At 43.9% G+C, this 21,113-nt stretch overlaps 1 protein-coding gene across 1 annotated transcript in view; it reads left to right on the top strand.

Moving 5' to 3' along the window:
- The first annotated feature begins 6,009 nt into the window (after window positions 1-6,009).
- The window catches only part of DIP2C (disco interacting protein 2 homolog C), a 308,057-nt gene continuing 292,953 nt past the window's right edge, over window positions 6,010-21,113 (top strand). The window contains exon 1 of the mRNA XM_053984007.1: window positions 6,010-6,227. Coding sequence (XP_053839982.1) covers window positions 6,143-6,227 — 85 coding nt within the window. The 5' untranslated portion in view covers window positions 6,010-6,142. The remainder of the gene's footprint in view (window positions 6,228-21,113) is intronic.

The raw sequence follows: 21,113 nt of genomic DNA, 5'->3' as shown, positions 1-21,113 counted from the left end.
AAAAAATTCACTAAAAAAGTTTAAAAATTTTGTTGAAGAAAAGCTGATGACTTTTCCAAAAACTGTAAGCATGACTGATGCTTCAAACGTTGATGAGAGGGTAAACAGCTATTATTCCTATAAGGCCCAAGGTGGGGTGAGAAACCAGCTATGCACATGTGTGTGTTTGGATCTTCTCCTGTATTACAGAATTTTCTTACAGAATATCAGGACATTTCCTATCTCCAGATTCCAGTACCCTCAAATTCTCTGAACTTGTGAAACGTGTTATCAATTCCAACCTCAAACAGAGCAGTGGGGAGGATCTTTATTTTGTGTAAACAGGCTTTGCCAGACTGCAGGAGCCTAATAAACACATCTTATGTGGGACTAACTTTAAAACCAAAGTTAATTTAAACTGTGCCAAGGAAAGCTTTTTATTAGATTTTTGCTTTTAATAAAAAGAACAATGTATGAAAATCATTAAAATACACAAAATACAATCGTAAAAAATACCTTAACTGTATAATAATCAAATAGTTTGTTTAGGAACAATGAAAATACAACACAGAGAGAGAACTACTTAATATATTAAGGGAAAATATATCTCCCAAGGTTTCCTTTTCCTTCATTTTTCTGTGCAGTACCTCACATTTAGCCAAAAAAATTCCCTTTTATGCATCTTAGCTCAAATCCAGTTTCATCAGCATGTGAGCTAATATGCCAAACTATGTGCAGAAAGAGCTCAGGCATGAATTCATGTTCCCTGCTGCCAGCTGTGCTACGAGGCCAGTAAGCTCTGGCAGAGGAACAGGAGGAGAAAGGAACTTCGCAGTTCCCCCACCACCAGAGCTCATCTGCAGTGGTGCAAAGGAAGAAAATGACTGAAGGTTATGAAGTTTCCTCTCAGCTGTCCAGGATTTGCTGAACACTTTCCTGTACACTGAACACTCTATCCATGGTATCCATTTGGCTTTCCTGGGACTCACTTTCATAAACCACAATGAATTAAGAGAGGGACATCTAAATTATTTCAAAGTATTAAGACAGAGAATCAAATGCCCAGATATGCAGCAATTGACATCTGCCATGTGCCCACCATAATTAAACAGATCTCAGGTGTCTAAACAGCTTGGAGAAATGGAATATGGTACTTGCTTAGGTGGCATAACAGAAAATGAAAACCATGTGTGAGAAAGGCTGAGTGGCTTTCCTCCTTCTCCTTCTCCTTCTCCTTCTCCTTCTCCTTCTCTTCTCCCCCTTCCCCTTTCTTTTCTCTTTCCCTTCCCTTCCCTTCCCTTCCCTTCCCTTCCCTTCCCTTCCCTTCCCTTCCCTTCCCTTCCCTTCCCTTCCCTTCCCTTCCCTTCCCTTCCCTTCCCTTCCCTTCCCTTCCCTTCCCTTCCCTTCCCTTCCCTTCCCTTCCCTTCCCTATCTCTTCTCTGTTCCCTTCTGCTTCCCCAGGACAAAAATTAGAAGATGTGATTTGATTTAAATTTTAAGCATGAAAAGAGATTAGAACCCAACCTAGAAATAATTATAGAACCCTTTGCATGCCATTCATTGGAAACTTGATTAATTTATCTAACTAATGAATTCTTTTGCTATTTACAGTCGGCATCAGGGAGCCATCCAGACACATATGTGGTAGATACAGCAAAAGAATAATACATTTCATGATCTGTTTGTGAGACATGAGCAGACAGATGCAAACAGATGGAATGGAAGTGGAGAGGTGAAGGGGAAAAAATAAATTGACTTCAACAGGAAAAAAAGAAAAGTAGTACATCTTTGCATAAGCAATGCCAGAGAGCACATTCATCCCATCTCACAGTAGGATTATTTCCTACAGCATATTCATGATTGCTTTGTCTACTCTGGCTTTAATGTTTCAAATTATGGGGATTCCACCATTTCCTTTGAGAGCCTCCTCTGAAGTCTAATGCTGCTCATCCCCTGGAAGCTTTCCCCGATACGTGTTTCGGCTGCCGTTCTTATTTCCATTACATTACTCAGTTATATCCTCTTTACCCTGCTTTTCTCCCCACTTCAACTTCCCTGGTGCTTCTGCCTTTCAAATTATCATGGGCAGCTGTTTGGGCCATCTCTTGCTGTTGTTTCACAAACTGAGTAAGCATTTCTGTAATCTCTTCTTATAACCCAGTCCCTCCAGGCAGCTGATTATTTTGGTTGTTTTTCTTTGAATGCCTCCTCTTTTGACATTTTTGTTACATTGGCCAAATTCCCACTCCTCCCCTCTCTCAGACAGAAAAGAAGCTGACCTGTTCATTCACAAACCCAGTCCTCTTGTTTTTGCTAAGGTGTGCAGGAGACACACACATCATTTTAGGTGCTTTAAGTTAATGGTGTCTCTATGCAACAGCTTTTCCCTTTCCCTAAATATTTTTAGTGCCTTGTCCCTTTCCTAATGTTGAGATGCTGTGAATGTTTTCTAGTATAGACCTGGCTCTGGGCTAAATCTCTGCAAATGTGGATACATGTTTTGCTGTGAGAGAGCTGGGAAAAAGATTTTTACCTAAGCAAGGTCAATTCTATGTGGTACTTCAGAGGTTTCACTCAGGTATCAATACCATAAGGTGATCCATAGGCACCAGCAGGATTTGACTGCTACACATGTACTGTTAAGTAAAAATACACTTCTTTCTGACCGTGCTAATTAATCACTGCATCCAAAGTGCAAGTGGTATCCTGCTCTTCTTGGAGTCTGGAACTTTCCCAAGTCACAACCTCTTACCTATAAACCTAAAAGGATCTATGAATAAAGACCAGCTAGTCAAAAGTCCTGACTTCCTTATTTTTCATTGCAATTTCAGTGTTTCATCAAAACTATTGTGCAAATTTATATGCTTGAGATTTCCCTCCTGGAGTCTGGGCTCTGACACTTTGCATAAATAAGAAATGTCTCCTCTCAAGATCAGCCCAAGGGGAACCAATGGGCTTTCCAAAGGAGGCTGCCATGGCCTCATGCATGTCCCCATGCCGGGGTTCAGCTGTCAGAGCCCCACGTCAAGGCTCCCACAGCACTCGCCCCTGTCTGCACCTCACCCCAGGTGATGGGATGGCCCTGCCTGGCCCTGTAGACCTCAAGTGCCCTCCACGGGAGCCAAGACCAAGGACACCACCCTGACTGTTTGCTGAATTCAGCCATTTCCACTTCCAACCCCAAGTGATTACTCTTCCTTTCAAAGCACCCAACAGCTGAAACCCTGGGCTTGTCATGGAAGAGCCAAGAAAATTCAGTCACAAAGTGAATGTTCAACCACTTCTCTTTAGGTCCCTTTATACAACTTCCTGAAAGGAAAAATTTGGAAAGTGGTGTAAACACCAGTGCTACAGACTCTGTAATGATCAGGTAACAAGTTAAATAATCATATTGTATCAGCACTAGGGAAGTAAAGTTGCAACTCAGAGATACACATTGGTAAAGGCAGCTGGATCACCAAAAGCCTTCCCTTGGCTCCTTCTTGGCTGCCTCCATCATACTTGAAAAAGCCACTTCTGCAGAAGGCTGATACTTTCAGCCTATTTCATCCCACTTAACACAATAAACAAACAAAACTCAGATTCTCATGTAGGAACCCTGAAGAATATTTGGATTTAATTGTTTTTCTTTGTTTAGATCTGGGTGTAATGAACAAGAAAACCTTGATATTTTTTTGAATATCTGTATTTGAAACATGCAGTGCTCAATGAATGGTAAAAATTCTTACTCCTGTGCTGGAGGAGAGGCATTTGTATAGCCCTAAATAATGTGTGTCACCATGCTGCTGAAAGCAATGGCCCTTATCAAAGGAGACTGACCAGGTGGGTTTCCTCCTCACTGCACTGAAGAGAAACTCACAAGAGGTTACTAGAAAACAACATATATGACAATAAAACAAACAGCAGCACCATAAAATGAAGGAACACTGTGTGTGCTCAAGCCTTGTTTAAGGCAGGCAAACCCACCAAAGTATCCCAACCTGTTCTGCTGCTGGTCTGGCTGGAGTGATGCTGGCATGGGCCACGGTTGGGTGTAAACAGCTCTCCAGTCTGGGGCTGGTAACCAGTGAAAACACGAGAAACCACCAGCCCTGCACACGCTGCAGGGACCACTCCAGTGCTAATGCCTGTACAGCACAGCTGGTAACGTGATGTAATTTGGTTTCCTTCCACAACGTAATAAAACAATACTTTGTTTAGTATAGTTGCAGCCTAAGTTTTATATTTCAAGAAACTCCTACATTCTTTCCCTGGCTAGAACAGTAAGCTAAGTCAAGGCTGACCTGGGGTTGATTATGACTTTTCCTTTTTGCTAACATTGTGTCACACAAAGACCTGTTCTACCTTTGGGACTCCCAAGGATTTTTGAAACCATAGGTGCTGTGGTGTCTTGCTCCTTCCTTCTCATGAGGGATTAAAACAACCCACCAAATGCAAGCCGACCTACTAACCCCCAGCCCAAACAAAGAAAAATAAAGAAAATATGTATACAGGAAAAAAGGAAGATGCTCCTTGTGGAATATATTTGTTGATTTGAAAGGTAGTTTTATTAAATGTTTTCAAAACATTCTGTTTTCAAAACATTTTGTTGGAGTGGTGTAATTAAGAGTCCTCAGTCCTTTTTACCATGTTCCCCAGATACTGGCTCAGTGCCAGTTGGTACATGTGTCAATTTCGTTCTTTATCATCATATTAAAATTGCTACTCTTCCATGGCAATGTGCAACTATAGTTTAGTGATATATGCACCAGAATTGCCATGGCTTGTTTGGAATAGAATAGAATAGAATAGAATAGAATAGAATAGAATAGAATAGAATAGAATAGAATAGAATAGAATAGAATAATTTTGGTTGGGAAAGACCCCTAAGATCATTGAGTCCCACTGTTGACCTGACACTATGCAGTCCTCCATTGGCTGTATGCAGAGAATAGGAGCAAAAATAGGGATAGGCTGGAAGTTGTTCGGCAGGTGGGTAAGGAAAAGGGGGCACAGGGTTTCAGAGTCGAATCTCCTGCGTCGAGCACATCACTCCTTCCCCGTCTTCCTCGGCAAAACGGGGACGTGCAGCCCCACTCCTGGGAGCTGGCATGAGTGAAAGCCAGTACAGCCCTGCCCGCGCTGCCCCCGCACCCCCAGCCCCGCACCTCCGGCCCCGCATAACCCCGACCCCGCACGCCCCCAGCACTGCACACCCCCGGCCCTGCACATCCCGCACACCTCACACACGCCGGCCCCGCACACCGCGGTCGCGCACCCCCCGCGCACCCCCGGCCGTGCACACCCCGCACGCCCCCGGACCCGCACAGCCCGCGCACCCCCGGCCGTGCACACCCCGCACACCCCCAGTCCCGCACACCCTGTCCCGCACACCCCCGTCCCGCACAGCCCCGGTCCCACATACCCTGTCCCGCACACCCCCGTCCCGCGTACCCCCGGTCCCGCACACCCCGTCCCGCGTACCCCCGGTCCCGCACACCCTGTCCCGCACACCCCCGTCCCGCGTACCCCCGGTCCCGCACACCCTGTCCCGCACACCCCCGTCCCGCGTACCCCCGGTCCCGCACCCCCCGTGCACCCCCGGCAGCGGCGGCCCCGGGACGCGCGGGGCGGGCGGGGCGGCCCGAGCAGCGCAGGGCGCCCCCTGCGGGCGGCGTTGGGGCCGCGCGGTCACGTGGATGTGACAGCGGCAGTGCCCGGCCAGCCCCAGTCGCGGCAGCGGCACCGCAGCGCCAGCGCCGCCGCCAGCCCGAGCCGGGCGGGGACAGCGGGGCCGGGGCCGGGGCGAGGCCAGGGGGAGCCGCCGCCGCGGTGCCGGGCGGCGGCGGGCGGGGGGTGGGCCGGGCGCGGCGAGGAGCCGATGCGGAGCGATCGCGGGCGGGCGGCGGGAGCAGCCATGGCGGGGCCCCGCTGAAGGAGGCGGCGAAGGAGGAGGAGGAGGAGAGGGGAGGAGAGGAGAAACCTCCGCATTCCCTCCCTCCGCGCCCCGTCCCCCCGCGCGGACCGCCCGCCCGCCCGCCTCCCCCTGCATGCCCGGCTGAGACCGCGGGGAGGACTCAGCCACCCGCCGCGGCCCCGCCGCCTTCCCGCGCCCCGCCAGCCGCGGACAAAGGGGGAGAGCGGGCAGCCAGAGGAGGGGAGAGCCCGTCCCCGCCGCACGAGCATGGCGGACCGCAGCCTGGAGAGCGTGTCCCTGCCGCTGGAGGTGCGGGCCCGGCTGGCCGAGCTGGAGCTGGAGCTCTCCGAAGGTAAAGGCGCGGCGGGGCGGGCGGCGGTGGGCGCGGGCGGCGCGGCAGCGGCAGCGGCACCCCCGGCCCGCTCCCCCATCGCACACCCTCCGCCCTGCGGCCCTGCGGTGCCGGCCCCAGCCCGATGGCGCCCGGGGGGGCTCTCCTGACGGCCCCTGCCGCTGGCGGGGGACCCCGGCGCGGGGGTTTTGTTCTACCTGCGAGCCCCCCGCGCTCCGCCGCGGCGCGGGCGGGGGCGGCAGGGGGGCTCTGGCGGCGGGGCTTGGCCGCGCACGCGGTGGTGCGGGAGCTGGAAAAATCTGTGGGGATGGCTTGTAGGGGCTCCTGCCCTGCCAGGGAAACGCGGCTTCACGGAAACGTGCCGTGTACCTGTGTGCCAGACCCCGCTGTGGCCGCATCGAGAGACTCCCACGGAGTCCACGCAGCGTGTGTGTGTCGGCTGCAACAAAACATCCTCTGATAAGGTCGTTGTGGACAATACCAGTCAGGTCACTCAGACGAAACGATATATATATATATTTAATTGCGGGATTTATTTTTTTAAATGTATGATTGAAAGCTTGAGGTGGCTTCTTGGCGTGGTTGGTTGTGATGCTCCACCGGTCCCCGGGCTGGGAAGGCGCACACGCAGCCCGAGCTGTTGCCGTGGCAGGGAGGATGAGCAGGAGCCCCAGCCCGCCCTCCGCTCCTCAGCCCGGCTCCCGCTCCCCGCTTCCATGTGTGTCAGCGCCGGGGTAGGAGCGACAGGCAGGCAGCGAGGAGTGCCTGTCAGTGCCCTCGCTGATGGGCACTGAGCGACCAGAGTCGTGGAGACGGTTTTAGTGTATCAGATGTAATCGGTGTTTCCCGGAGGAAGAGAGTGGGCAGTATTCATATGTACTGATGCTAGCGTTGGCTCTTTCCTGAAACGCAAATCTGCTATTAGCTGCCCCCTCTTTTTTTTTTTTTTTTTTTTTTTTTTTTTTTTTTTTTTTTTAATAATGCCCCCCAAATATCAGGGTTCATTCACCACCAAGAGGCTACAGCACTTCATAGAAGGGACAAATGACCCAGCGTGTCCCAAATTAGTTATTGGAAGTGGTCAATATATTGAGCTGTCTGTCTGTCTTCTGTCTTTTTGTAACGGTTTGTAAGGGCTCGGAGCCAGAAAGTAAAATGTGCTGGAGCCGGTTTCATCAGCAGGGAGGAGCTGATGTTGACATTGTATTTTCCTTTTAACGGTTTGAGGGTGAAGAGAATGAACTACTGAGATTGCTTGTGACTCTCATTTCTGTGCCTCCCCCTCCCTGTCGGTGCCCTGAAAACTTGAAGTGAGAGGAGTTAAATACAGTATTGCCTTTCTGTGATGCACTGCCAGTCCATTGGCCTTCTCTGTGGTAGTGAGGGTGGGAAGAGCTGTTTGTTTCATGGTACATGTAACGTTGTCGCTTTATGCAGAAAATGCTTCTTGGTGTGTCACATCATTGTCTACACACCAATGAGATACTAATTAAAACATCTGTTAGTAAATGCTTACAAAAAAACTGAAATCAAACTGGCATAGACCTTCAATGAATATGTTAATGTACTGTACCAAAGTTGTAATACAGTTTTATGGTGTAGTTTCTGATGCTGTAAGCATAATCTAAGAAAGCTCTGAGGAAGTGGGACATGGTTTGAAATTGGGCATCTGTATCTGCACTGCTGTAACTTCCCTGCAGCTAGATCTGGAATGAGTTTAAGCCACTGACTGTATCTTTCTTTATGTGCCACTGGTGTTACACCCAGCAGACGAGGTGGCTCATGTGTTCTGACTGTGGCAGCCTAAATGAGGATCAGTTGGAATTGGAAGGCAGGTAAAGAACAGGCAATATCACATTTTCAGTGTCTTCCCCCAGGCTGCTCTTGGTGTGTTCTTAGTCAAGTACATCACAGTGTTCAGTGCCTGAAAAAATGAAATAATTTACTACTTAACACTCCTACATTTAGGCATATTGCAACTCCTGGCCTGTTCCCAAAATTAGTCCCTGCAGAGAATGGGATCAGTAATTTGTACAGTTTTATTGTGCTGTAGAAGTCATACTCTGGCTATGCTACTCCTGAGTTAAATGGTTTTCAAGGCAACTCTGTGTCTCTTTACACCCTGAATGTGCAGTACCTTATGCTTGTGCTTCGCTTGGCCATAATGAGCCAGTCCACTGCCTTCATTCACTGAGATACACTCATGCAAGTGCATAAAAGTTCACGTGATTGAGGTTTTAACGTGTGTTCTGCTCAGGATGTGTTAGGGTGTCTCTGCTGCCTTTGTGAAGCAGGAGACTTTTGGAGGCAATAGGCAACTTCATGCTTTGATGTGTTTGGGTCTCATTAATAATATTGGGAGCAGAGTGACTGCTGTAATTTATGCCCCTTTTTAAAGTGCTTTCCCAAGTCAGACTCGCTAGGAAGATGTTTTTTTTTCAAGTGCTGCATTTCTGAAACATTGTTTTTGTTGTATTGTTTGAGTGTCAGTTTTTATTTCTGGGTGCTGTGGGTCTTAGAGCTGCTGCCTGTACCCAAGCCACGTGGTTCTCTGTGCTAAAACCTGCTTTGGCCAATGCAGCTTTAGAACAATTTCTGAAAGAGAGCTGCTGCTTTGTGAGAAAGAGAGGAGCACCAGCAGGATTATTGCGTGGTTATTCCTCAGCTGTGAGCTAAAGTTGTCTCCTTCCTAGCTCTAGGAAGTGTGATAGCGTGGGTCCTACCCACGCAGTGCATCTCGAAACTGAACATAAAATAGCTGGTGTCCCTGTGCCCAGACCTGGTTACTGTGCCACTAGCACAGCGGGCACCGTGCAGGTGCTCTAATCACAGTCTTCACTGGTAGTTGTCATCACATGTTTCACTTTGGCCGTGGCATTTTCCCCACCCTGTGTAGCCAAATCCTGAGTTCCTTGTTCAGCTGCACACTCACAGCCTCACTGGCAGCAGAGATGTGGCAGGAGAGCCTCAGGAAGTGTCTGCTGGGCACGTGGCACGTGCTTTGTAGACCACAGAGCAAAGTGCCTTTTTTTTTCTTTTCTTTTTTAGCAGTTGTGCACTGCTTGCGAGTTGAAAGGGAGAAGGAAGGTCAGAAGGCATTTAATGGTGCTCTGGGAAGTTTGTCTGTGTGACAAGCCTAACCTGTTGGTTACTGTGGGCAAGCCACATGCCTTCCACCTCCCCTTTGCTGTGGTCTGAATGGGCTTTTTTCAGTTTAAACATAGCTATTTAAAAGGTACTATGGATGCAAATGAGAATAACCATTTTAGATTTTGTTAGTTTCATGGTATGACTTGGCAGGTGGAGATCAGCCAGACTCAGAAATGCTTAGCAGGTTCCTCTGTGTCTGTGTGCAGTTGCCTGCCCCACAGGAGGAGCGAGTGCCGGAGGTAGCCTGGCACTCTGAAGAGTGTTGAGAAGGATGTTCACAGTGATGTGGTGGCATGTAGTGTTACATTCAGCCTCAGGCATCAACAGCACACTTCTTGTTGGTGTTTTCACTTCATTTTGGGAAGGGGATATTGCTTCTGTGTTTCTCAGGACACAGCGGCTCAAGAGCACTTTAAATTTTTTAAATGTTGGAAGTTGTGGAATCGTCCTTGATTCCAGATGTTCTAGAGACATTTGTTAGGCTGTGTTTGAGTGAACATGCTTGATGCTGGTGCGTTATGTACATGTTCTCTGACACTCTGGTAGTTTCCCTGAGCTACTAAAGCTTGCATTGCTCAGAAGTAGCCCTTCTAGGCTGATGCAATCAACGTGTCACTCTGCAGTAGCTGTACTTCGGGGCTGCTTAGGATTTTACGAGGTTTTAGTTTTCTAACGATGTATAAAATTGTACTGGGTGGAAATAGATGAATCATACTGTTTTTTAGAATAGCTTGGGGGTTGTTAACTGAAGAACTGATTAAATAAAACCAGGAGTCCTGAAATGTGCTGTCTTATTAAAAAAAAAAACAAACCCTACAACCCCTTCATTCTTAAAAGCACTTAAGAATTTAAAAAATGCCCCCTCCCCCTTTTCTCATTTGTATACCCTCAATTGCAGGGTATACAAGGTTAAATTGCCCTTCCAATTATTTCGTGAACCAAAATTAATTGGGTAAAGAGGCTCTATATTTCTTCCAGTATTTTATCCAAGTGTCAGATAACATAGCAGAAACACTTAAAGAACCGCATGCACCACATGGAAAATTTGAAAACCATCCTGTTCAGAAACTATTCTCCCTATATTCCATGCTATACTTCCCATCCTTTTCCATTTTAAACATGTGAGGCATAGCAGGTTTCTTTTTTTGAAAGTCTCAACTTTTCTCCAAGGAGCACTTTCAAAAAAAGTTTCAGCAGATCTTTAATAAGTGATTAGTTATTCCCAAAGGCACTGGACTTGCAGTCACCTAATTAATTTGGTCCTCTGTTTTCACTGTATTGACTGGCTCAATTATATTTGGTAATATTACTTGGGTTGATTGAGTCACTTTCTGGCCAAGTTTATTATTTTATTAGGTATAAGTTATGTCTTTTGTTGTCTGCCTGTAGCTGCTGTGTTGAGACCAGAGATGTGTAGTTAACTTCTCTTGTTATTATTTCTCCCTAACATTTGCCAGCTGACTTCACTCACAGAGAGGTTTTAAAGTGTGAAAATTTCAATAACTAGCACACCTCTGTGATTTGGGATGCAGAGTCATCCTTTTAATTCACTCCTTGAGAGATAATGCTCTGCTTAGAAAGTGAGTATCACCTGTGCAATGACAGAGTGTCTGACTTTAGGTGAGAAATGAACTAAGAAATTCAACAGTCACATTTGCTTCTTGTTGTTTTTTGAACTGTTAGGATGCAGTTGGCTCATGTTTTCAGTTACTTTTTTCTGGTGGAGAGAGGACTAATTTACTCAAAATACATAAAGTTGGAATTTTCATATAAGTTACATGGAAGATTAGGGCTTTAAGAAAATGTACTGGATATCATGGAAATTATGATGAAATCAAGAGCACTGTCAACAGAACCCTTTCTTTGTATGATGAAGCTCCTCTCATCAGCTATTTTGTTTCTCTGATGGTGCTCAAGTTGGAGAGGGACAATAACTTGATTATTTTAAAAACAGGTTCAATTCATTAATGAGTATTTTAAGGCATTGGAATTAAAAAAATCTTTTTTTTTTTTAATTTTGAATATTTTTTATTTGCCTCCTTCGCTGTGCTATTTGGACTTAAGGGCTTTTAATGGGTGTCGAAAGAATTCTCTGCCACTCCTCTCTGCCACTCCTTCGGTAGAAGTACATGGTAATGCCTTGTAAAACAGACTATGCAAATCTCCAGGATGTTCCCGGAGCAGCTGTCCTGAAGGCATGCAGTAAATATACCTTTATTGCCGTGGAGCAGCATTGATGCCCAAGGGTTACACTTAATGGATCATTCAGATGATCTTTACTGTATTACACAACTGACATACTCCAAACACTTTTCCCAAGGATGTGTGAAAGTTGCCGAGGGGGTGTCAGTTTTATAGGCAAAGCAGGGAGTAAGCAATTTATTCCTAAGGAGAACACACGCTGCAAGGAGCTGCCCTTTGCAGCTTCAGGGTAGTCTGCGTGGCTGTGCTGCGCAGAGCAGGAGCCAGCACTGCTTCCCCTTGCCAAACCTGTGTGCACCTGTGGCTGTGAGTCAACGTGCTGCCTTTCCCTGGAAGGGGGTTGACCTGCCTTTGTCAATCCATCAGAAGGGGAATGCAGTCATTCTGATTCCAGCAAACCAAATATCCTTTGGTATCGGAGGAATTTGGGTTTAGCTCACCTCTTTCCTTTGTGGTTAATTTTTCTCCCGGGGAAGTGTTTGCATGCCGTCTTAAAACAGAGATAATAAACTAATTTTTGATGCAGGATTTGGATTGGGAATGGCAAAAAGATCACTGTTTCTCTGAAGGGATATCAGCAGATTCCTTTAGGTCTTCCTAGCTTGTTTGTGGTATAGTAGGCAGAATCCTAAATGTACCATAGCTCTCCTATACTTAAAAATGCATTGACTGCGTTTTAATTTTTTAAGAGGCTATTTGTATAACGCGTCAAGCAGGACATATAATTTTTTAAAAATAACTGCTTTAATTCCCCAGCAACTGTCAGACAAGATGAGTCACTGCAGTATAAGAATTCACCACAGCGCATCACAGATTTGACACAAACTCTTAATCCATGTAAAATTATGCATGTATATTCCCCTATCTTCCCAGTGGGTGAGCTTCATTTTTGCCAAACTCATGATGATCCCATTCTGCCTTCTTTCCTCCCCCGCCTCCTTTTTTCCCCCCGCCTTTTCTTCTTGAGAGCCTTCTTGCAGTCAGTAGCCCCAGTGTAGGGTCTGGATGCAGCAGTCTTTTCCTGGCTTGTGAAGAGCCTTTCCTGATTGTTAACCACAGCTCCTGACTGTGGTGGTGTGGGGGCATTTCCAAAACATGATTGCTTTCTGCAGAATTCTGCTCTTTCCTTCTATTACTAGGGTAAACTTAACACTAAAAGATGGGAACTGGCTTTATTTAATTCCACTTGGTGCAGCACATGGGGAATTGCTAGTTTTATACCTGTGTAAAGAAATTTTTTTGTTTGTTTGTTTTCCCCCGGTAATCTTAGCTAGGGCTTCTAATTGCTAGCCAGTATTATTTATCACTAGGATTAAGTGTAACTTCAAAACAGTGTAAAGCATATTGGGGACACCATCATATTCTGCAATAAAACAGCCTATATAGGAGTAGGAATACTTAAAGCAATACAGCTTGAGACAGATGCTGGGAAGACTGTGGCTTTAGCTGGATCCTTTTGCCACAGAAGAGGACGTTTCTGCCTTAAAGCCATGTGGAATCCTACCAGGACACTCTGTGCATGGCTCTCAGGGGATGGAGGTGCCAGAGTGCTTCTTGAAGTCCCTTTTTGGAGAGCAGAGTCATTTGCTGATTCCTGGCACTTTGGTAGGCACAGTCTATTGGACACATAACCTGCGGTGCTTAGAGCAGCATCAAGTGCCAGGGTGTGGATAATTGCCACATTATTTTACAACAGAAATTAATGTTGAAAAGTATATGATGTTTCAGTGATCTCTTTTTAAGACTATTGTTTGAGTGGCTGGATAACTAGAGAAAGGACTCTCATGAAGTATCATAACTTGGAAGAGAATGTGTTTCCTCTGACTTTTGAAGGGGCTGTTTGCTTTCCAAAGCCTGAACCATACATATGCTATTATTTAGGATGCTTGAGGGGGTTTTGCTGTTATGTGTATGGCTGGGTTTGCAGAATGGTGGCAGTGGAGGGGACAGAGGGATTCTTCAAGTGTTGTTGGTGTATATAAGTAGAAATGGATGTTAGGACTTGTTTGGTCCTATGTCTCCCTGGATCCAGAGTCCAGATCTCCAAACTGTGACTTCTGCAGTTTCTTAATTCAAATCTTCGCTTGATCTATATTTAATATTAAAATATCAAAAAAAGATTTTGTAAGTCTGGTCTGGTAAGAGCTGCTCAGAAGCCAGGAAAATGTTTCTTAATGAACTCTGTGACAAGTACAGTGTAAGTAATGGGGCCTGTTTTTTCACTAGTAGGCTGGTGGTTGAAAGTTTGCCTAGACCAGCAAAAGTTCAGAGACTTTTGGTTGGCATAGAGGCCCAAACAAAGTGTTCTGACACTCTTTTTCCTACTGTGTGGATGTCCATGTGTCCATAAACAGCCTGGCAAAATAGAGAGACCCTAGCAACAGTCTCCTCAGAGAAAGCAGCCCTGGACTATTCCATCTGTGTGGATCCTCCAGGAAGAGTTACGTGGTATTAGCAGGATGGCTGCAAGGGTGTTGCATCTATTACTGCCATTTAGTGAGAAAATAGACCAAATTGCTCTTTGGACTTTTCATATCACATTACAGATCAGTTCTGGAGTTGTACAGAAAATTTCTTTCCAGTAATAGCAAATAATAAAACTTCACCTTTTTTCATGAGGGGATATCCTTAGTCATATTAACTCGTGTTTTTCATTGTTAGAATTGCAAGGAGAATGAGCAAAATTTAGAATTTTGTGCACCATGCCTCTTATCCTTATTGAAAGAAATATTTAAACAATCAAGTATTTTTGATGAATGTTTGAACAAATAAAATTATGGCATTGTGATGGGATGCAAGCAGTTCAAATTTAGTGAAGAATCTTGAAGTAAAAATTGTTTGAAATGCTAAATTTCTTTGGCAGATGCCTGAGAACAAACAAACAGCAGTTACCTAGTGAAACAACAAAATGTAGAAATATCCCTGCTCTTTCCTGAATGATGATAATGGCAAACCCCTTGCTGAATTTGCTGGAAGAGCTCAGTTTCATTTGCTGTATTTTTTTAGTGTGAAAAAATAATAAATACTTTCTTTCGTAGATGCTGTAAGTTTTCTGAGTGTTGTGAAGTGAGGGGTTTTTAATGAAAAAGTACTGTTGGACTGTGGAGTGATGTTTATTTCTGAGAGGGGAAATAACAGCTAGTACTTTTAATTTGCTATACTTCAAATAGGCTCTGTGTTGTAATAGAAAAGGTTGATTTGGTATGTTGAGCAACAACAATGGGACTATCAGCAGTTAGATTTAATATTTTTTTTATGATGATGAAAAAAAGTCGTGTATTTTATGTTTATGAATTTTATGCTTTTAAAGTTTGGCACATTCGAGTCACAAGGTTATATCTGTGTCTCCTACAAATGCTGAATTCAGTAATTTGTATATCCATACCACAGGCTTGGGAGAATTGGACAAGAAGCTCAGAAGAGATCTGGGAGAGTGACCAAGAGTAGAGGCATGGACACTGGGGATTAAAGCAGTCTTAATAAAAGTTGTTTACCAGGAGAAAGATTGGAGTTTATTTTGATTATTTGAGACGTCTTGTGTTTGGGATGGAGGAATACTTTCCCGTACTGTAAAGCATTAGCAGTCCAAAACATGAGAAGATTGAACTCCTTAGAATGGAAATGAGACAAATGGAGGTTGAAGATAAGACAGAAAATATTAATAATGCTAGATAAACACTGAAACACTTGCATAGAAGAGAAGACTCAACAGCTTTCTAAAAAAATCTACCCACAAGTAGAACTGATGGATAGCTCCTTTCTAAGACATAATAAATGTAAGAAGTTTATGTGTGTACATAGGTATGTAAATCACTGAAGCCACCCTTGAGCAGAAATATACTGGTTTAAGTACTTTTGTAGTGGCATTTTTTAAACGTCTAGTCCAATAGTATATGTTTTCCTGGTGACTCCAAAAGGCACTGCAACATCCTAGAATTTCAGGTTTAGTATGTTTTCAGTATTTCACTAGAGATGACTTGACATTTACTTGCAGTAGTAATTTGTTTTAAGTCAATATTGAACACTGTAAGGATGTGCATACATTACAGTTTGAGAGGGTATCAAAGGCAGCTGCTCTGATAATACTTGCTTAAATACTGGCTACTCATATATTTGCCTGTAGCTCAGGGGACTTCTATATAAACAAGAAGTAGCAGGAAAATGACATTTTTAAAAGCTTCCTTAAAGTTTATTGTACTTCACTTAATCATTGGTTTTTACATAAATATATTGTCCATTGTAATAATTTGGTTAAAAAATAAGAAGGTACTCGCTTCCTCTGAAGATTAATCCTTCCTGCATCCTATGCCTAAGGTTGCTCTTTGCTGTGATGTCTTTGCTTCTGCCTCAGTGGCTGACTGTGGTAACCTGTATTTGCCCTTCATTGCAGTGATAGGTGAAGGTGTAGGAGCAGCAAAAGTGACTCCGTGCCTTTGTGCTGAATGTCTGTGAAAATGTTTTTGTTTATTGGAAGTTTCACAAAGCTGGTGCCTCTGACCTCCAGCAGTCACTTCTGGAGCAAGGTGAAACAGAGAACATATTCCTTTGTTTGCAGTGGGAGAAGAGATTTCTTGTTGCTTAACCCAGACCCTGTTTTTCTTCCTGAGCACAATAATGCTGTGGCTGGTATTGTCTCCTGGTGGTAATTCTGAGGAAGATGAGGGGCCCTAGCAAGTCTGATATTTCTTCCTTGGCTTTGAAAGTCAGCCTCTTGTCTGTTTTTTCTTCTACCAAAGATGCTGTGTGGCCAAGAAAGGTGATTGTGAGACGTGGGGAAGCTGTGTGTGGGATGCATTCAGCCAGAAATAGCCATGGTGATGTTAAATTTCATCTTTTGTCTGCTGGACCCTCCAGAGACATTTGGTAACTTGTGGTAACCTAGTCCATGGGAGTTTTCTTTCCCTAGGATACCTTTCAAACAAGTATAGGAAGCCTGGACCCATTCTCACCAGTGCCAGTTTCTCCTGAGAGGAATCCCAGCTGGTTTGTGTACCAACTTTTTGTACTATTGAAGAAATACTCTGGGCTCTTTTCTGTCCTGAGGATCATGCAAAAACCACAACATCTCTGAAACATGAAGTCCTCTTACAGTGTGATGCTGTTTGCCATTCCTGGGTGGTGGTCTGGCTTTGACTGACCTGCAAAGTGCTTTTCTGTGTATTTTGATAAGGTAATATCACCTGCAATGTTATGTCTATTGTACATCATTCAAAACGTGAAATTGCACGTGTATGTTTCTTCAAATGCACATTGGCTCTTAAGTATTGTAATTGGTTACTTCTGGTAAATAACAAATACAGTTTCAGATTTCACTTTCTTTATGAGCCATTCTGGTGCAGGATAGATACTAGAAATACCACCAGGCCTCATCTGCCAGCTTGATCCTTTGTGCCTTCTTCAGACCAAAGCAAATTGTATCTAGTATTCAGACTAGATTAGACTGAAATTGGGAAGAAGAATCCAATTCTTCTTTAAAGTGAGCTTTTAACCCTCAACAGCTCTGTGCTCAGACACAGAGGAAACTGCCAGCAGCCTCTCCCAAAGCATCACTTCCGTGATGCAAAACCAGCACAATTTTACAGATTTTTTATTCTGTCATAAATCTGCTCTAACTCAGACACCCAAAGACGTCTCCCCTGACTTTTCCCTAGAGTAAAAGGTTCTTTTGCTAGTGGGTATCATGGTAGCTGGTACATGCTACCTAAAGATCTTACTTAAGTTTTAGTGAAGCATATTATGTGTCCTTCTTCCTCAAAAATTGCTCATGTAGTTGTGTTAGAGTTAAGAGAGGATAAAGCATCTAAGTGGCCACATTATTCTGAAATACTGTGGCACCTGTTCTTCTCCAGGCTCCTTTTGAGAATATTGCATGACTGTTGTCATGGACTGGGTTACCTCCTTTACTGGTATCTGTATTCCACCCCTGAGCCCAGCATGGGCAATAAAGCAGCCACACCTCACAGAGTTGGGCTCCTAGGAGAGAACAGTAGGAATTACAATAAAATTACAAAAGGAATTACAATTGAAAGGTGATTGAAGTCTCCCCAAAATAGCAGTATGGAAGTACTTTCAATGTAAAAGCTGAAGCTTCATTTTCAGGGGCTCAAATAGGAGGGAGTATAAGTTTTTCCAAAATAAATTCTTGTATTTGTTTTTTCACTCAGAATGAAATCCAGTTCACCTAAAAATAAATGGCAAAAGCTATGCTGGCATCAGGACTGCACTAATGGGTGTACTTCCCTTAAAGCTAGGTCTGTGAATAGTCAGAAGCAGTCTGTGATATTTAGGGATCTGTGCTAGGGTGTATGGCAGAAAGAAACAGACACTTTTTCTTCACTTTGTGTGTGGTCGTTGGTGGTACTAAGAGAACATTTTGCGTTTGAGACAGAGCATTTACTTATATGGAACAACGGGCTGTGATGTACTCCCAGTGGAAAGATGGGGACCTCGTTCAGGACTGGGAAACCAGTCCATATTTAGAGAAGTTGTTACCCATTTGCTGGAAGGAACTCATTACCACAAAAGCTCTGTATCATTTCTGGTCCTTTCATACATGGTTGGTATCACCTGTTTCTGTGTGACAGCCAGCACGTGTGCCTTTTACTTCAGTTTTTAGCTTCACCTCACCTCTCTAATTTCCTCAAATTGTTTAATTTCTGACTTTCTTCTCTCTAAAGCCATCTGGCTGTGGTGTAGCCTGTCAGGGTCATTCCACCATCCTGCCCCACCTTCCTTGGTTATCTCTCTTTCCATCACTACTAGAATAGTAGTAGAATAGTAGACTTGGTGTAGAATCATATGCAGGTAATTCATGTGATGCCCCCTTTTACAATTGCTTCTTTTTTTCACACATGAAAGATTGCTCTTGAAGCATGTCAGTGCCAACATGTTGCAAATTGAGATCTTTTATTCTTAAGTTGATTTCAAACAAATATTTGTCTTGGAGTAACAAACTTGTTAATGTTGAAACTTAGTGTCTGTAGAGACACTAGCTGAGCTATGTGTTCTGTTAGTCATGCTTGATGTTTGTTTTTTTGGTTATTGTTGTTTAGTTCTACTGTGTCATTTTTGCTTAGAGCTGGATTAGGATATTCTCCATGCAGTGCAAGGCATTTATGGAAAATGTGCATCTTAAATTTCTTGAAATCTGATCTGGAGCTAAGTCATGACATCTATTTTCCATCTAAAAATGCATTTCTCTTAATTAGATCCCCATTCAGTGTGGGTGGGGTTTTTTTTCCTCTCAATTCACGTGAAACCCACACTAAACAAAAATACATCTAATAGAGACTAAAATTATAAAGGAACTACTTGCAAAGAGCTGGCAATGCTGTCTACATGATAAAAGTAATTTAAATTGTTCAGGCATACAGCACGGATTAGAAACTGCATCTTCAAATCATCTTTGCATATTTATGAGTACACCTGTTATATAAGCAGTGGAAAGTGCTGAGATTCCTTCAGTCCTCTGCCACCGTTTGCAGGGTGAAGAAAAACCAAGATCGTTTGTCAGGGTAAGTCTTTCAAATCCAGAGTGGAGCCTTATCTGCCTAATAGCCTAATGCCAGAGAAAGACACTGTTTGTGTTCAGCAGGGCTGTATTCATGTGACTGTCAGGGGCTGAATTACTGCTCTCAGTGCTATATAAAGATTCCTGCTCCCACCCTGCCCCTCCCTGGCACTGTCATTTAGCACAATGTGCAGCTTGGCTGTAAAACATCCCTGACATACTGAAGCGTGTCTCCTTTCACACTTTTATGTGGAAAAGAATAAAAAAAAAAAAATAAAGGACCTTCTTCTTGGCTTCTGTGAACTTCCTAGCTGTGGAGTGTTCAGTGCCAGCTGGGGCAGAGTCATGTTACTTGCACCTTTTTCCAGCACCAGGCCTATATTGAGGAGAAGAGTTGGATTGTGTGATTGCTGTATCCTGCACCTCTTCTCTGCTCAGTGCAAGTGCTATGGCCACTTTAGCCTCTGGTGTTAACCTGAGTACCCACAAAATACAGCTTCCTGGGGAGCCAGACTTGGAACAACAGGGCTGGGGGTTGCACACGATGTGATGTGAAGCTGGACTTTAAGTCCTTTTCACCGTCACTGCTGCCTTGCTGCTGTTTGCAGGTGGGTTATGATTCCACTGATATCTGGGTTTACAAACAAGAAAAAACAAAACCAAAAGAAATAAGAAAAGGAAGAAAATCTTGTAGAGCTTGTTTTTTTTTTTTTTTTCCTTCCTCTAAGTAAGTTTCTTTTTGTAGCACTTAAAATTGGATCAATTCAACAGTCTGCTGTAAAGTGCAACTTCAGAAATAACTGCATCCTGCTGAGAACAGGGCTCTGAACAGTATGCATGGAGAAGAAGATGGATGCATTGGGAAGGGGTGCATGTATAGAAGCATCTTAATCCAGTTTTTCTACTGAATAAAATAATTTATAGAATTACAGTGAAGGTAAGGGGAACATTTTGTTACTGTGAGGCACTATTACAGCTTGCACAGGGTGGTTGTGGACTCCCTATCCTTTGAGATGCTCAGAAGCTGTCTGCACGTGGTTCTGGGTAACCTGTTCTAGGTGGCCCTGCTGGAGAGGGAGAGTTGGACAGGGTGACCTCTAGAGACTCCTTCCATCCTCAACCATTCTGTGATACCCCTCTAAATTTCCACCCTTTCACTGATAAGTAATTTTGTGCTTCCCAGCACATTTCTCGTGGGTCACACACTATATGTGGTTCTTGGAATGGAATATTTGGCCTCTCCTGCAGTGGGTTCATACCCGAGATCTGCTGTAACACCAAATTTTAAAATTTTGGATGTAATTATGACTTGTGCACTGTAGTGATAGTCAGCAAAAATATGCCACATGAGAGGTGAAGCACAGTGCATTAAACAGGTATTTGGTTCTGAAATTGTTTTCCTTAAAATAATGTTACTGGTTTTTGTATGCAAAACTTGATAATGGCAGTAAATTTACATATTATGTAAATGAACTAGAATCCAAGCATGGGTAAGGGTGCTTGTGATGATTTTAATACTGTCATTATGATCATCACTCAGGTATATGACTGCCAATTAGACAAATCCTGTCTTTTTTTTTTCTGTATGATGGAAGTATATGCTTGTTTATATCTGTGGAAAAGTATTTCCTTTGGTTCTGTCAGGAGCAGGGAAATGAGCAGAGCTGAATGGCTTTGAAAATAATTTTGTTCAATTACTTATTAAGACCAATTTTAGATATGAAAATACCTTGAATGTTGATGAGATCTTTTATTACTTTTATTGAAATCTGTTTTGAGTAGTATGTAGCTGTAATCGTACAGTTAAATAGTGCATATTTTTACAAAGTTTCATGTCAATAATGCAATAATGAGTCCCCTGGCAGAGCTAGAAATCAGTCACCAATACTTTGGTGTAGTAGAACAACCCAAGTAAGCCTTCTTATCAAAGTGATGTGGTGGCTGTGGTCCTCAGATGAATGTTTGGCCTCACACTATTAATACTTTCTCAGCCACCAGGCTTTCTTTTCCTCTCTATAAAAAGT

The sequence above is a fragment of the Vidua macroura genome, chromosome 1 (assembly GCF_024509145.1).
Source record: "Vidua macroura isolate BioBank_ID:100142 chromosome 1, ASM2450914v1, whole genome shotgun sequence".
In the NCBI taxonomy this organism is placed as follows: domain Eukaryota; kingdom Metazoa; phylum Chordata; class Aves; order Passeriformes; family Viduidae; genus Vidua; species Vidua macroura.
This window is presented reverse-complemented; position numbering and strand designations above follow the sequence as displayed.